Source organism: Triturus cristatus, chromosome 4_2, assembly GCF_964204655.1.
Source record: "Triturus cristatus chromosome 4_2, aTriCri1.1, whole genome shotgun sequence".
Taxonomy (NCBI): domain Eukaryota; kingdom Metazoa; phylum Chordata; class Amphibia; order Caudata; family Salamandridae; genus Triturus; species Triturus cristatus.
The window spans coordinates 501,148,585-501,165,669 of NC_140586.1; the positions used below are offsets into that span (position 1 = coordinate 501,148,585).

The 17,085-nt window shown below is 44.0% G+C and overlaps 1 protein-coding gene across 1 annotated transcript in view; it reads left to right on the plus strand.

Annotated features, from left to right (window-relative positions):
- The window catches only part of MCOLN3 (mucolipin TRP cation channel 3), a 589,861-nt gene that overhangs the window by 156,936 nt on the left and 415,840 nt on the right, over nucleotides 1-17,085 (plus strand). Inside the window, exon 2 of the mRNA XM_085602079.1 lies at nucleotides 1,511-1,740. Within this exon, the coding sequence (XP_085458205.1) occupies nucleotides 1,513-1,740 (228 nt within the window). The 5' untranslated portion in view covers nucleotides 1,511-1,512. The remainder of the gene's footprint in view (nucleotides 1-1,510; nucleotides 1,741-17,085) is intronic.

Below are 17,085 nucleotides of genomic sequence, written 5' to 3' on the forward strand. Positions count from 1 at the left end.
CATCTTGAATGTATTTTAATGAAGATCACTTCACATTAATTTAAGGTCACTGAATTTTGCCAGTGAACAATACACTCCCCTGTCAAATGACTGGCATAGCCCATGAATGGGAAAAATAATCACGCTGGGACATCACATGTCTGGAATGAGCTATAAAATGCACGCTTGTCAACACTGTGGCTACTGTTCAGCGTATTGCCGTGGTTTAGTTTGAACTCTTTATCACTCTGCTCAGAACCCACATTTGATCATCTAGTAAAGATAGTGAGATAGTAGAACCAGAGTATTCAGCAGAGTTCCCACTGGTCTTTAATTATTCAGACAAGTGAGGGTTTCTTTGTATGCACCACTGGAGAAATCATTCAAGTTTCTTTGTGAAATAGCCTCTGTGTTCCTTATTTAGAAATGGTTTAAAATAGTTTTTTTTCTCATCCTATGTGAAATATAACTGCAAAACTTGTAAAGTGAAAGGTTTCATAATAACACGATACTGGGCATGAAGATAATTTGAAATTGAAGGCTTTGAACATTGCAGAAATTTCATGGAGTCATCAAAACCATTGATTATCTAGATACCTCTTATACCATTTTTTCCTGTCCGTTTCTTCTATCTTCTTTACTCAATTTTCCTATTATTAAGAATTTTTTCATCTTGTCATTTCCAAGGCATTTAAATACAAATAATCGCAATAAATATCTAATTTCAGATGCATTGATGGTTTCAAACTTATAGTAACCGTTTGCATATATGATGCACGCCTTCTTTTGTGACCCCGTCAGCACCATGCTTATTCCTGTTTTTATACAGTGACGGCTCGTGTAGGGCGTTTTACCGGGGCGGTGACGTGGCGCAGAGGAGGGGCAGGGTGGGGGGTTGCAAAATGCGGCATACGGCCGAGTTCAGGTAAGTTACGGAAACAATTACTAAAACGAATTTCGTTGCGCGCGCTGTCCGACTTGTAAAGGCTGTTAGAATCCGACATCGTAATCGCTTGGTCGGAAATGCTATCCGTAGAGCTACAGCTCTCGGATTCTCTGAGAGCTGGTCGGAACCGATTCGGAATGACCAAAAGGTTTCCCTTCCGACCGCGAACATCGTTATCGGTCGTTATCAGTTAGGCGGAACTGAAGCCGACCGAGTCGCGCAGATGGGTTCAGACACGGTCCAGGGGAATCCGACTGTTGGTCGGAGGCTTTCCGCACAACATCGTAATCAGCCCCCAATAGAGGAAAAACAACATGTCATACCTTGCCATTAGGAGTATGCAGTACACTGACTAACAAAGAGAACCTATATGCCTTCCTTGTCTTGTTCCACTTTTAAAACCATATTCCATGCATTGGCTTATGTTATCATGCATTGTTTAATTTTCAAAATTGTCCACAAAATACTTGAATAAAGACTATAACAAAGTATGTTATAATGTGATCTGATTGGAGATATCTACGTTCTAACAGCGATGAAAGTATTGGGTTTTTAATTGTCTTTTTTTATGTTTTCTCTCACCAGAAATGGACAATCCCGAACTGGTGGTGAATAACGGGTCCATTCATAATGATGACAGTGTCTACGGCTGTAACCACTGTTCTTCTATGCCTCAGGATTTGCTTGCAGGTGATAAAATGAGAAGAAAACTTTATTTTTTTTTCATGAATCCCTGTGAAAAATTCCAGACTCGTGGGCGAAAGCCTTGGAAACTTGGCATACAGATTCTAAAAATAGCAGTGGTCACTATCCAAGTAAGTTATCTTGTTTAAGGCTTGTTTAATCCTATGGTACTTTTCTCCAGTACATACTGCAGAAGTTGCATGGTTGGTGAGTCTTGCACACCTACAAACTAACATGTTTGAGGGTGTTCACCAACTCCTCTCCAATCGCTTCCCCTGCAGGGTGGGGAAAAAAGGTGTGTGAGGAAAAGGAATTTGTAAATTTCGAAGAAAATGTTTGCCTAGGAAATTATACCATGTATATTTGCCTATTTGAAAGTGGAATTCACAAAAGTTTATTCAGAGTACGGTTTCCCCCCCAGGGCCGGAATGGGAACCAAAACCGGCCCTGGAAAACTGCTGGGCCGGCCCCCCTGGGGGAGCTGAGGGGGGTGTGGGTGAGCTGTTTGCAAGGGCCGGTTTCGGACGAATTTGTTACCGGGGACCAATATTGTACGCCCCCGGTAACAAAAACGGCCCCGAGGGGCCCAAAACTGGCCGCCACCCTGGTGGCCCACCGGGGAAACACCCGGTGCCCACTAAGGCCAGTCCGGCCCTGTTTCCCACCCTTTTCTGTAAACTTGCGCAAATTCTCGAAAGTTGTAAATCTGCCCTAGTGCAAGGAGATATATGTGCATGCGAATCTATCTGACTTTTGTTTAAGGAATCTGGTCCTTATTTGCTTTCATGTTGCCTATAATGTTGCCTATTAGGGTTTTACACTGAATCTCCATTATTCAACTGTTGCAAAGTCATCCTGTGCCCTCGGCACCCCCCAACTTTTTTGCTGAACGGTACTGGTAGTAACTGAATCTGATTGACCCTAGGCTCTGCCTAACCAGGCCCAGGGCCAGTGCAATGCTGAAAGACACACCTCCTAGGGCCCTAGTGCATATTAGGGCAGGGGAATTGTAACTACCGATCAGCCCCTAGTATAAATAGGGCATGGTGGTTTAGAGGCCAGCAGCTCTTTTGCACTTGCATGTGAACACCGCTGAAGCCCGAGGTCAGTTTTAAAAGTAGCTTCTGGGTGGCAGGACTGCTTTTAAAAAGTAAATTGTGACACCGGAGAGACTGCAAAGATATGGGCTGAGAGAGGAGGCGACCTGTGATAGATGTCACCCCCCGTCAGCGGATTTCATGCACTTGGCGTGGAGCTGCCCGGGTGTTTATCAGTATTGCGGAAAGGTATTTCGCGAGCTGAGCGCTATAGTTGGCTCAGAGGTTACTCCCGACCCGGCCGTGGCACTGCTGGGATATTCCAAAACATTGCCGAAGGCAATCCGCAGATTGGTGGACATGGGCTTGCTGATGGCAAAACGTAGAGTAGCAATGTGCTGGATGAGTGGTCCCCTGCCCACAGCTGCACGCAATAGGAACACTTCAGTGAGCTGCTTCCTCCCGGGAGTAGACCGAAGAATTTCTGGGGGCTATACACAACATACTTGAATAGTAAAGGGGAGGGTCCTATGGAAGAGACAACGACAGAGCCTGCAGTCAGTGCGAACACCCCTGCTTCATAGACGATAGTGCTGTTTTGCGACCTTGGGCCCACACAAACTGCAGGGCAAGACTGACAGATGGCGTAGATGACTTGGGTGGGTAATCAGACGGCATTGGTGAAGATCAGCAGGAGGGAACAGGTTCAGTAGGGCAACGGTACATAGGTTCCATGGTTATAAACTGATGTAAGAAGTAGGTGTCCTGATAGCGGTAGGTAGTTTTGACATCTCTCTGTTTGTTATACATTTTGTGCACTGTTTATGATTGCTGGTGCACAGCGTACGCGGACGACACGATGATGAGAGCTACAATCCTTAATGGTGACGCTGCTCTGCCTCCGGGATGTGGGCTACGAAGCTGCGTAGAATGCTTTATATTGACAAGCTGCCGGCCCCAGGGTTGTAGGCGTATGGCTGTGTATTCCAGTGACAATTTTTACTATTAATTAAACAAAAAAAAAAGAAACAAAAAAAAGTAAATTCTGCTCAAACTCGACTTTGGTGTTAGGGGCACTTAAAAATGGATAACCTCCAATGTTGTGGCATATTAGGAACCCCCAGGGTCTCCCCTAGGTGTCCCAGGGGTGGGGGCCAGGTATTTATAAGGTAGACCCTCATAAAGTGAGTTTAATATGCCCTGGGTTAAGTGAAATTTTACATTTTACTCCCCACCTTGTGATAAAGTGCTGCCTAAATTTGACTTTGATGCCAGGAGCCCTGTAGAGGGGGAATCTGCAATATTTCTACAGATTCAGAACCCCTAAAGTCTCCCCTAGTTGTCCCATGGGGTGGGTGTTTTGTAGGTATAAGCAAAGTACTTATGTTTTTGTAAGTCCTGGTACAGGAAAAATGGCCCAAGTCATTTTTTCCCATTGCAGATTCCCTGCCACATAAGTTAACATAGCAGAAAGTTATTAATTAATAACTCTTGATAGGAGAGGACTAGACGTACCATTCAAAGACTTCTCCGAATTGTATTAATAAACTCAAGAATAAGATATGGTTGAATTTCTCCTAACGTGTACATACACAAAGTTATAAGACTTTCTTGTTTGTAAGTCCAGATTCAGCCTTCCAGTGGCCTGTCCTGATTGGTCAGAGTTAAGTGGATTAGCCAGGCTGCCTTGAAGAGGTGATACAGAGCCCCTGGGTTTAACCAGCTCTTCTGTAAGGGCAGCGTGCTGCTACACAGGAATGCCAGAGCAGGGGGAGGAGTTGTAAATCATGGTCTTCAAAGAGAAGAGGAGGCCTTAGTGTCATTTGCAACTCTAAACTTTTCACCTCAGCCAGAGCTAGGCTTATGCAAGGAATGCACAGATGCAAGGGGGAGAGTTTAAAATTAGCCTTCCTAGTGGTGTGTTTAGCCAGCTCTTACCTCCCTGCTGGAAAATCAGCCATTATGAATTTGGAGGATTTGGTGCACTCTGGGACAAAATAACGCCACACTCTACAGGATGTGGTCATATTCTTGGGAAGTTGGCCTGCTCCTGTTGGTCAGCAGTGACCTCCTGCTTGACCCAGAGAACTGGGAATAAGTATCTGAGAGGGGCAGAACCTCTCAGATCTGCTGCTTGAAACTTAAGGAAGCAAGACCTTGCCATGCTGAGAAGTTGAGTTGCAAAGTTCTAAGGCCTGTCCTCTGAAGACTGCACCAGCTGAAACTACAGCCATGTGGATTACCTTGCTGCAAAAGAACTTAAAAGTGGACTCCCTGCAAGCTACAGGTTAACAGAGCTCACCTGGACCATCACCACCAAGGATCCTCAACCTGGAGAACACCAGTGGATTTGTAAGGGTTTTGTCCAAATGGATTGTGGGAACTGTAGTCCTCAACTTTCAAGGACCATCTTGAAGCTTCCAGACCCTTGGAGTGAGTTTGAGCCACTTTGGGACCCCTTGACAGTGGCGGCTGGTCCATAGGGGGCGCTGGGGCGGTGCCCCACAAAAGAAAATACTTGCTCACTCACTGTCTGCAGTTCGGGCAACGGAATGTAAGCAGATGAATTGAGCTTTCAATTCGTCTGTTTACATTTCCGGGCCGGGCGGGTGAAAGTGCGCAGGTCAGCTCACAGCGCAGGCGGGGGAGAGCACTCAAAGCAGGAGTCTAGAAGATGGTGGTCTGACTGCGCATGTGAGTGAGGAGCGTTGGTCCTCACTCTCATTCACAAAGCATTAGGTATGTTGCGCATGCCCAGTGTAGTGTGCAAGCCTCTGAATCGGATCCTGCTCGGGCGGTGACGCGTTTTTTGCAAAGTCGCCCCATGCCCAATCAAAAGTACAAAGTAAGTAAACAAGGGTCAGCCGCCTCCCGTCGCATCCAGTCTCTGTCCTGATTTGGCCGTTTAGTATTTGCAAAAGAAAAGAGCGGGGAGATTGGAGAAGTTAGTTGCAGCACCTTGCAGAGCAGAGGAGACGCGCAGGACCGGAGGAGAATGGAGATGCCTGGTAAGTTTATTTTTTTATTGTATTCATTAAATTAAGGGAGGCCTACTGGCTAGAAATTGATGCCACTCAGTCTACTCTAAGACCGTCATTAGTAGGGAACACCATTAGTAATACCGCACTCGGAAGGAAGCACGATGAGGATTCTTTACTTTTTTCGCTACACAGACACAATGTCGTTATTACTAGCTCGGGCTCAACCTCTCCCTAAATTATGGATTTTAAAGAACGATCCAATATGATTGCATATACTGTGAGGTGTAAAAGTTGTCTTTCTTATTGACGCATTCTTTACAATTTATTCATGCCATTCTTTCATTCAGCATTTACTTGAACGTGGTTTCAGCTGTTTCAAATGATTTTCTTAAATCCTTCGCCGATTCCCATTTTTCTAGCAAACGATTTAACAGTATCTTCCTCGGAGCAGGGTTGCCTTGCATCCGATTTTCAGGATTGGTTCTTCTGAACTGAATTGCTTTCATAGTATTTCAAAAGCACTGTGGCGTTTGGAAGCATCTCGTTTTCTAGTGCAGGTGGCTCTTTCACAGTACTTCAGTTTCCAATCAATTATGTATTTACGCATCCATATATCAGTTACTTTTTATACTTGTTATATTCTTATCATTTTACTTCTCATCCTGACCATAGTCTTTAATTCCTTTGAAAGTGCAGTTTCAGACAGGAGACGAATACATTGGAAACCCCTTATAATTAATAAGTAATATTACAATATGGCGAGCAAGGTTTGCATAACTATACAGATATTATGTTTCTCCCTATTGAAAGCAAATTAAGAAAGCACTTTGTTATTGTAATTTGTTTATATATAGTGCTCCATATTGTAGATTTCCGATTGCTAAGTACTGTATTTAGTAGGCATTACCCAATTTAATAGCACTCGATTCACTGGTCAGATGTATTATAGACTCCGGCAATCTAGCTGTGATTCAAACGTGTGACTTGCAGGTGACAGAAGATTCTAGCAGCCACAATAAATTAACCCACGGAGCCATCTTGCTGGTAAAAGTATGTGAGCTAATTTCACTTTAACGCATCTCACACATAAAGACATTAAGTAGATCTGTTAGATGTCCAGTTGCTGTTGTCATCAGAAAATACGTGTCAGTTCTCTTGATAATGCTACATAGGCTCCAAAAACAAACAACTTGTAAAAACCGATTGCTGGATGACATAATAGCCTGTAGTTTTTCTCATTTTATACACGTTTGTTGGATGGTTATTGAGTTGCACTACCATTACTGAAACATGTGACGTGCAGATTGCTGAGTCTTCACTGTAGTTGGTGCAATAAATCACTAATTTAACTTATTGGCGTAGTTTACATGCTCATAGAAGCAAAATCAAATCTACTACAACTTATCAGATGCATATGGAACAAAATCATACAATAATAATCATTAAGCACTTTCATTTTCATAGTCGATAAGTCAACAGAATGGGAGAACAGTGGATGTCTTGTCCAACTGATCGAGTTTATGGTTTCCCCCAGTATATCTTTTTTGTTGGCAGGCTCGAGCTACTGCTGCTGCCAGTACTTCACGTCCTTTCTGCAAGGCAGGCTTGCACTTCTGATTCTTATGCTTTTCATATTTTGTGCAGTGTGCTACCACTTTACTGGCACCACTGTTGACTATGGGTCTGCATTTGTGTGGCCTTGACAACATTTAATTGAACATGGCTGTGCTTTACAGCTTCCGCCTGAGACTGGCCGAGCAATGGGGTTTCTACTAGCTGGTCTTGGTCATGTGCTGAGACTTGACCAGCCTATGTGGGCCTTTGGTAGCCTTTGGGTGGGGGTCTGAGCAGTAATCACTGAATCTTGAGTATGTGTGCTGTTCTGCCATATCTGAATGGAGACACCTTTGTACGTGTACATGGGGTGCACAGGCCCTCAGGTCTGTGGCCCCGCCTGTTGGTCACTGCACTCTAATTATTTTTGCCCAACCAAGAATGGACGCAGATGGAATAGTTTGGGTTTGAGGTAGGGTCAGGTATTGGAGACTAGGCAAGGTGCCTGAAGTGTTTAATCTGAGGCCAGGCCACAATGGGGGAAAAAGATTTCAATGATCGAGCAAATAAAGCATTTCTGAAGGAAAGAACAAAGGTTTTGTAATTAGCATCGGGTACTGAAGCGTGTTCCCTGGTAGTGCAGTGGGAAAGCTGTGCACACTACCATGGTCCTTTGTTCCCAAAAACCGAAGAGACATCAACGCTTATTTTTTTTCATGATTGGTGCATTGTTGACATTTCACCCAAATGTCCTTATGAGGGGCTGTTCACCAAAAAGAGTTATAACAGTTTCTGTTGTGAGGGACCAGGGCATAATTGATGTCTCTTGTGACATCTATGTGTGAGTCTCAGTGCCGGCAAAAGTGTGCGAAAATGTGGTGTTGGAGTGCCCTGGTGGAATCATTGGTGGCGCTGTGACTAGAGAAATAGACAGTGGGTCACTTCTGAAATAAGATACATATTGGCAAAGTTGTGTGTTGATTACAGATTTACCATAACAGTCCAATGGGGGGTGATTCAGGTTAGGTTGAGGTGCTCTGTCAGAACTGGCTATTGGATTCATCTCTGGGGTGCTTTGTCACACCTGGTTCTGGAGTTCCAGTTCTGGAATAGCAGCATGTGTAAGTCTGAAAAGACGTGGAGTCAATAGGTGCATTATAAATGGCCTCTTCGGAGCTCAGCACTCGAGTACCAAGGTTGCTTCAGGTCATAGCTGTAGTCACCTGGCTAGCAGAGATCTGTGTGGGAACTTAGAATTGGAAAAGCAGAGGCATTTTCACCTAATTGTTTGTTAGGAACGAGGTGCTTTCGCAGAGCTGTGTGTTAGATCCTAATACTGGAATACCAAGGAGCTCTGCGAGTCATGAATGTGGTGCAGTGGATGCTGTCTGGAGTGCCAGTGATGGTTAGAATTGTGGTGTGTAATGATAAAGAACCTGCGCCTGCACCATCCATTTGTACAGAGCCCTGAGAGCTCTGGAACCAGATACTTGATAACGTCACTGATTTACCAATAGTCCACTGATCTATTTTTCGCAGTGCTGCTGTCCATAGATTTATTTCACTCTGCATTTGGGACAGCTATTGATTAAACCTAGTAAAGGCCAGCTTCAAGAGCAGGACATGAATATTCAACAACATAAGACCACACAGTGTTTTGAAATGCATGCCAGATAACTGCTGCTGGTCAGGAGCCCATTTCTTGTGTTTTCCTGTAATAGAAAAACATAACTATAGAAATGTTTCTGACGCTAAGCCCTGCTGGCACACAACGTGCATATTGCTCAGAGGTGCGTGGCACTGGCAGGCCCAAGCTTCAAAAACATTTCTATCTACATGTTGTTATATGACATCCCTTTATTAATGCAATAACTACACTTTCACAATTGCTTTATTAACCTTCTTGCTTCTCAAATTTGCTTGAAAATGCACCATTTACTCACTCTTTTTTCAAAATTTTCTCGGGGAGTGAACCCCCCCGAACCCCCCTTAAGCTGTTCGGGCTCACTCGCTACGCTCGCTCGCCACGGTGCCCTGCCCCACCACTTTCAAATGTCACCAGCCGCCACTGCCCCTTGAGGAACTTCAGGAAGAAGTTCAAGAAGTTTTGAGAACTTTGTAGCAACTTTGATAAAAAGCTCAATAGAGGGACCGACTCAACCTGGCCAGCCAAGCCGCCTGCCTTCAACCCCGAGCCGGCCAAGCCATACAGGTTTGTCCCGCTAAAAGCTCCGTAGGTCCCACTTCCAGAGTTTGACCGGGAGTGGAAGAAATCCAAGGCCGGCGAACCCCCACCGAATCTGGCCTGGTGAAGAGCATCGAGGGACCCCGCGAGAAAAAGATCCGTAAACGTTTCTATGTCCGAATGAAGAAAAGGTGACCGGGAGCAACCGCGAAAGCCAAGCCACCTGCCTTCAACCGCGTGTCGGCCTGGATCGTGCGTTTGCCCAGCTGAAACGCTCATAAGGTCAGACTTCCATAAGTTTGACCGGGAGCTCATCGCAAGGCTATCCGGCGAACCCTCACCGAATCCGGACTGACTGAGAGCTTCAAGGGACCCCGGGAAAAAAAGCTCGAGAGAGGTTTCCAAGTCCGAAGGTAAACACTGTGACGGGACCTACCGCGAGTGGTAGCCGCTCAGGGCTCCATCTCGGTCGGCCTGGAACTTTGTCTTTGCGACGGTCTAGCACAACCAGATATCCCAATAAGATGCTATATGTTTCTAAGTGCTGCTAAATCTTTGAAAAATCATATCTCCTGTTCCCTACATTGGATTTTTGTTGTTTTAGTGTCATTTCAAAGATAAAAATATTTCCTATTTTTATAAATTGGTGTTGTAGTTCTATTATGTGTTTTGTCTTAATTATTTACTGAATTGGTGTTTTTAAATGCTTTACATACATGTCTTTGAAATTAAGCCTGCCTGGTTGCAGCCAAGCTACCAAGGGTTGAGCATAGGAATAATTTTCTAAGACCTATGCTGAGTCCTATCATGTGTTAATCACCTTATTGCCAGTGGCACACCTACATTTGCCCCTACCAATAATCCACTTTCCAACATTTGATGCTCATCGGTGTGGATGAGGACTTGTGTTTAAAAGTACACCTTTCAGTAAACTTTTTTATATTTGCATGCAGTAAACATGTTTTACTAAATGAAGCCTCAGAGTGATTGTATTTAAAGCTACACAATAGTTTAGCAAAAAAAACGTTGTTTTCGTGTTGCAAATTTTTTGTGCATATTTTATTTAGAGAGCAAGCAATCACCATTCTTGCTATATACTTATACATGTCTTTTGCATGGGATTAAGGAGCAATCTGGGAGCATTATAAATTGCTAATATGAGTCCACGTTTTAATACTGGAGCCACTGTCACTGAGCGCATAGCTTGCTTCATTTCCGTAGAGTGCTCACCCTTATAGTAAATGTGTTAGTATTAATGAATTATATATACAAATCAATGCAAGTACATATGTATGATTCTTCACTTATCCTATGTACAACATTTATGATTAGAATGCATGAGACATGAATAAATAAAAGTTCTTGAAAAGTCTCAGGTAAAATAATTTAAATTACTGCAGTCTGATGGGTGAATCAAGACAAATGAATTATACTATACACCTGCCCAGATTTACCAAAGCCTCATGCTACACTGCTGTACCTTTAGTATCCCTACTAAGATATGATGCATTCCTAGTCTCTCACTGCGCCGTTGGCTGGCTCATTGGCAGTATATGCTTTTGTGAAGGAAAGACTACCTTCCTTCACAAAAACAATCCTTGGAGACATGTTCCTCTTTGCATGTGTGGTGCAGAATGCAGCACACATATTAAAAAGAAGTAACGAGAAGAAATAGGATATTCCTCCTCGCTAGGCCTCTGTTGGGAAGGCATACAATTCGGGCATCATTACAGTCTCTCGAGAAAACTAGAGAAATGCAAGCTTGTGTGTTAGTAACCCAGGAGAGCACATGCAAGCCTGTACTTTCCAAATCAGTTTATTTATGCAATTTCGCCATCTAGTGGATATTTTAAGATAAAACGTCTTCCCTAATCTATTATGTTGAAGTCCGTAATGTGCATATAACCAACTGTGCAATCCTGGTGCCTTGCATTCTATGATATGCACACATTTATTCCTCCAATTCTAAAACTACTGAAAAATAGTCTTGAGTAAATGTTGTTGGCGCCGATTAGCTGTTGAGATATCATCGTTTAAGTGAAAGTGTATACATTTTTTGTGTCATTTTCTGTGATGGGCATTAACAATATATATTATTGCATCCATCTGTGATGTGCATAGAATACATTGTGCGTGTTGTTCTCTGTAATGTGCACACACTCAAAGCTCAACTCAAAGAATTCTTTATTCGACCTTCCGAAGACAGGTCATAAAAGATACAAAGGCAAATACAATGTTAAAAACGTCTCATAAAAAATGTACCAACGATGTAAAATTCATCAACACTGATCATATCATTAAGAAAGTTTTAACAACCAATAAATACTAGTTAAATCAAACACAGTATTAGTATAAAATAAAACACTCGGATCACATCATCAACCCTACCTTTTCGTTTGTGGCATAACAAAATTAATCCTAAATTCGCTCTATGGCGCATAATGTATTGCAGCAAATTAGAGACAGTGTAGACCAGCCCCACACCGTCCATTTGCTGTAAAAAGAGGAAGGCTGGGCGACAGGTTCGGAAGCCTAGTCGTTTTAATGAAGGAATAAGTAATTTTTTCCGGTGATCCGTATAGTATTTGCAAAAATAAATAGTGTGCATTGTGGATGGGGTAGAAGTCCCGTCACACGGACAGGGAGGAAGTGATTTTGCCCAATTATTTCTCAGCGGAAATGCAACTAGGCGGTGGAAAAAATTCAGCCTAAACCGAACCAAAAGAAACAATTCGTAAGCAGTAATATTGTAGGTTAGGTAGGGCTGCATCCCAAATACCGTCTGGACGGTCAAGCTGTGTCTGACAGATTGTTTCATGACTTCAGAGGTAAGTCTTAACTCTTCGAGATGGGTTAGACAGAGTTTCTGAAAGGCCTTCTTCGGTACCTCCCGTATTGAAAGGGGATCATGGTAGTATTTTACTAACCCTAGGTCAATAAAAAATCTTTTGACATAGGATAACCACCTGGATTTGGGTGCGTTTTCCAAAGCTTTACAGTCTTGAATAATTGATTGCGAAAAGACTGTTTTGTCCGACGACCAAATTCGGTGCCACAATAAAAGTGGCTGAATTCTCGCAAGGTCTGTCACGTAAGGAAGACCCAATTCCAGGTGGCACGAAAAGTTAGCAGAACTCCTTGGCAAAGAAAGAAGATACCTCAAGAAGATGTTTTCTACCCCCTGAATAGAGTCCAAAGCTACATGGCCCCACACACCCGCTCCATACAGGGCCACGGTGATGCATTTAGCTTTGTAGATTTTAACCATTTCCGTGGGTGCTTTTTTACCTATTTACCTAGAAAAGTTTACAAGGGCTGTGGTGGTTTTCGTGAATTGGAGTTTCCTCGTATCTACTGCCGCTTTCCAGTTTAATTTATGGTCTATCATTACGCCTAGGTAAGGGTAATTGTCAGTGGTTGCCAGTTTTTCGTTATTCAAGTAAATGTCCCTGGTTTTATTATTTTTTTTACCAACCCCGCCCTTCATAACAAAGGTTTTGCCAATGTTGACCTTAAGGTCCAAATTGGCCATAAAGGATGAGTACCTATTTAACGCCCTTTGTAATTCGTTTGGGGTGCGGGCCAGTATCACTGCATCGTCCGCGTAAAGAAGGGCCGTATTAGGACGGTTGCCTACCATAGGGAGGTCGTGGGCCCCCTTCAACATATCTCTCTCCAATCCGTTGGTATAAAGGGTAAAGAGAAAGGGGGCCAGGACGCAACCTTGCCTAACACCCCTCTCCACTACAAACGGTGCAGTGAGTTCACCACTAGTCCCAAACCTCACTCTGGCGGTCGCGTTTGAGTATAATTCCCTCAAACAGGTAACAACTCTCTGCTCCACCCCCATCTTTAACAGTACTGACCAGAGTTTCGCGTGACTGACACAATCGAATGCGGCAGAGAGGTCAACGTAGACCATGTAGAGAGCTCCAGCCTTAATGTTTACGTATTTATCCATCAAAAGTGATAGATTTAAGGCTTGGTCGATGGTCCCGAGACCCTCAAGAAACCCATATTGTAGGTCGGATAAGATGTTACTATCCTCCGCCCACTCCTGCAAACGGCCGAGAATTATCTGGCCCATCATTTTCCCCAGGGAATCCAGAAGGGAGATGGGACGATAACAAGAAGCTAAGCTTCGGTCCCCTTTCTTAAAAATTGGGACTAAGATGGATTTTTTCCAAGATTCCGGGAATCCCACAGTGCACAATGCGTTAAAAACCCTAGTCAAAAAAGGGATCCAAAGATCAGTGTGGATTTTAAAAAAGTCTATTGGGACCCCATCAGGGCCCGGGGCCTTCCCTTTCTTGCTTGCACTTAAGGCCCGAGTTACCTGGTCTAATGAAATGTCCAAGTCGATGGGGAACGGGGAGGACCATTGATAACAAGAATCACCAATATTTTTGTCAGTGAATGCTGGGTTTTTCATGAAAATGTTTGAGAAATACTCAACCCAGTTGTTTTCATCAATGGCAACCTCGATTTTAGGGGAGTCACCGTTATCGGTTAAAAAAGGTGATTTTACCACTTTCCAAAATGCAGCGCTGTTCTTGAAGCTTCCAGCCCGATCTATTTTTTGATTTATCATTATTTTTCACCCATAGGGCTTCATTTATGGCTTTGGTCAAGATGCCAAAGTTGGCGACAACATCAGCATCTGTTGTGGCCAGATCTAAACATTTTTCAATAGACGAATATGCGTTGGTTACCACTTTTTTAGCAATTTCAGCAGCGTCACCAAGGGCCCACTTGAGGGAATAGCCATTACACCTATCCATAACTAAGTTGTTTTGATCCAATAAGCTATGGATATTAAGGTTGTGTCGATGAGAGAGCTGAATGGTAATGCTCAGGGGATAATGGTCGCTCAAAACAATCTGGTGTAAATGGAAAGGGCTATCACCACTTATTGCTCCATTAGACAACAGGATAAAATCAATGGGAGAATAAAAACCTCTCCCATGAAAGGTAGGAGCCATCGGGATATTCGGATTGACTGCATTATTGGCAATTCCTAGGTCTAAATTGAACATCGTTTCATTTAAAGAACTACCTAATCTCGTGTGGCTAAAATGGGGAATGGGATTGTCGCACTCGTCGTAGATACCACATATAAATTGGTTAGTTACTTGGCATGAGGGCTGATTAAAATCTCCACCCCATATGGTAATTACTTCCCTAGCTAATTTCCTTGTAGTAGATAATACCAAGGAACAGATAGTATTTACTAGATTAACAGCTTCTAACTCGGGAAGATTGTTGTAAACATTTACCAACAGGAAAGTGTCCTTCGTATTTATACGAAATCTAAAGATCTGAAAGTTAGAATCAAGTTTTATTACCCTCAAGTCAACAATATTAATCAGGTTAGAAATGTAAGTGGTTAAACCACCCTTTGCCCTGCCAGACTTAGATGGTTGGGCAGGTGAAAAGTAAGTTTTATACCCATCTACATGGATCGCCGTTGTCAGCCATTTCTCCTGTAAACATATGATATTAAAGTTGGGAATACAATTACTCCAGACGTCGTTCCCCAGTTTGGAGCGTTGTCCAGCTACGTTCCAAAATAGGACGTCAATTTTTGGCCTAGTGAACTCCCGATTATGGCCAATCATGATGTTTGAAGAAGAGGGGGAGGATGCCGGTGGGTCATCTACCCAAAATAATGCGGGGGTTTGGACCTGTTGTTGTATGTTCTTATTTTGAGCTATGGAAGGATAAGGACAGGGAGGCGAGGAATCGCTGCTCTCTAATATCCTATCACCAGACCGCGAGGGATCCCAATTTTTCCCCCCAATAGAAAGTCAGTCCACATCCTCCAAGCCACGGAGAATGGAAAAACGGTTAGAGATGGGAATGTTGAAATTAGGGCCTCCAGGTTGAAATCGGGAATAGGCTCTGGACTGTGTTGGATTCCTCAATAATGACTGTGGGTAAAAATAGGTCAGATCGTATGTTCTAACAGCACTCTGCCCTTGTGCTTGAAAACAGTTTACTCTGTGTGTTAGTGCCCTTCGATCTCTGAAGTTTACAATAATCACATCTCCTTGTATTTCCTTCGGCCTAGGACCCACCCAGTCCAGTCTACGTACATTTAGAATTTCCCCATCAATATTAGGGGGTAAGGGTCTGTTCTGGCCCAGCCAGTGAACAACCTTGTTCTTTAAGTCATAGTACCCCTCTTTTTTCCCATTTTCTAATATTGGTACTCCTACTAAGACGAAAACATATGGAACCGCCTCCGGAGGCAAGTCTATGTGCTGCCTGTTTGCGCCGTCAGAGTTACCCGGCACAATGGGTGCGGTTTCGTTTCGTCTAAGCGAGTCAGACCCATGGGGTTGCTCACTGAGATTTATCTGCCCGTTTTTCTGGGTCGGTCACATCCCTCGGTTGGGTTATCTGGGTTATCTGGGGTTTTGGTCTCAGAGAGGAGGGTACGGTATTAACGGCCACTGTCTTGCTCTGTCTATCAGCAGTCAATAGAGATGGTTTTGATTGTGGCGGGCTGTTTACAGATTTCGCTCTATTAGTAGAGAGAGCTTTTAATTGGTTGGTGTTACTTAAAATTGAGTTTTCCAGTGACCCAAGTTGATTAGACACTCCCTTCAGCCTTTCCAAAAATGGCAGAAGGAGTGATCTAACAAGTGACTCTAAACACTCCGTAAGCTCTTCAATTAATGGATCAAAAAAGTGAGGGTCCGAATAAGTTTCGGCCCTCCGGGCCTTTGGGGCGTCTAAGGAAACAGGGCTCTTGGAAGTTTTCTGTAAATTAGTTTTATTATTATATTTTTTCCCTCCCCTCTTCCTTTTTTTTGGTGGAGGGCCGACCGAGGAGATTTCTTTGCTCGTGTTCGCCTGAGCAATTACAATATCGACACTAGGTGTCTGGGTATCGGGAATAATGATAACTGGGGGTGGGACGACAAGTGAGTTAGAGATAAGCGCCGTTCCGCCAAGGCAATTTCTTGTTCAAGTACCGAAGTGGCCCTTATAAGAAAATTGTCCAAAGTTCCACGGACAGAGCCTCCCAATAGTGAGGGTCTGCCTTGGGAGTTACGGGAAGACATAGTAAATGAGAGTATACTTAAGCTACTCAAAAGTCCTTTAAACTCGATGCAGTGTCCACATTAGAAAGGGAACAGAAGAGGTAGTCCACCCTGACAGTTACTAGTCACTTCAATGGCACAAGACAATCACATGTAAATATCTTACGTAAATAGTCCAATGTTACACGTTTCAGGTGTAGGACCTGGCCCTGCCACGGCCTGCCCTGGACGGCCCCGGACCACCACAGACGGCCCGGATTTAGCCCGGCGCTGCCCGCGCGCGGGGAGTAGAGTTGATTATAAAGCGCCTCCGGGCGCGAAAGGTGGTGGTGCAACTTCCAGGGTTAGCAGCCGGGGAGCCTAGGAGATGTAGTACTCTCCCTCCCCACAGTGGCCGCGCAAATTGCAGACACGTCAGCGGGAGGGAGAAAGAACCAGGAGTGAGGACATCAGCCAGGAAAATCAGCAGGTGGGCTCTCAAAGCTCGAGGTCTCCCCCCTGCCACGCTCTGCCGCAGGTCACGGATGATGGGTCCAGCGATAATGATAGAGGAGAGGTGTAGGAACCTGGGTTCACCAGGCCCTAAGGGCGGTAACGTGGCACGAGCCGGTCAGGCAATCAGAGGGCTATGTGTTAAGCAACCATACACCACACGCTTCTCATGGACTAG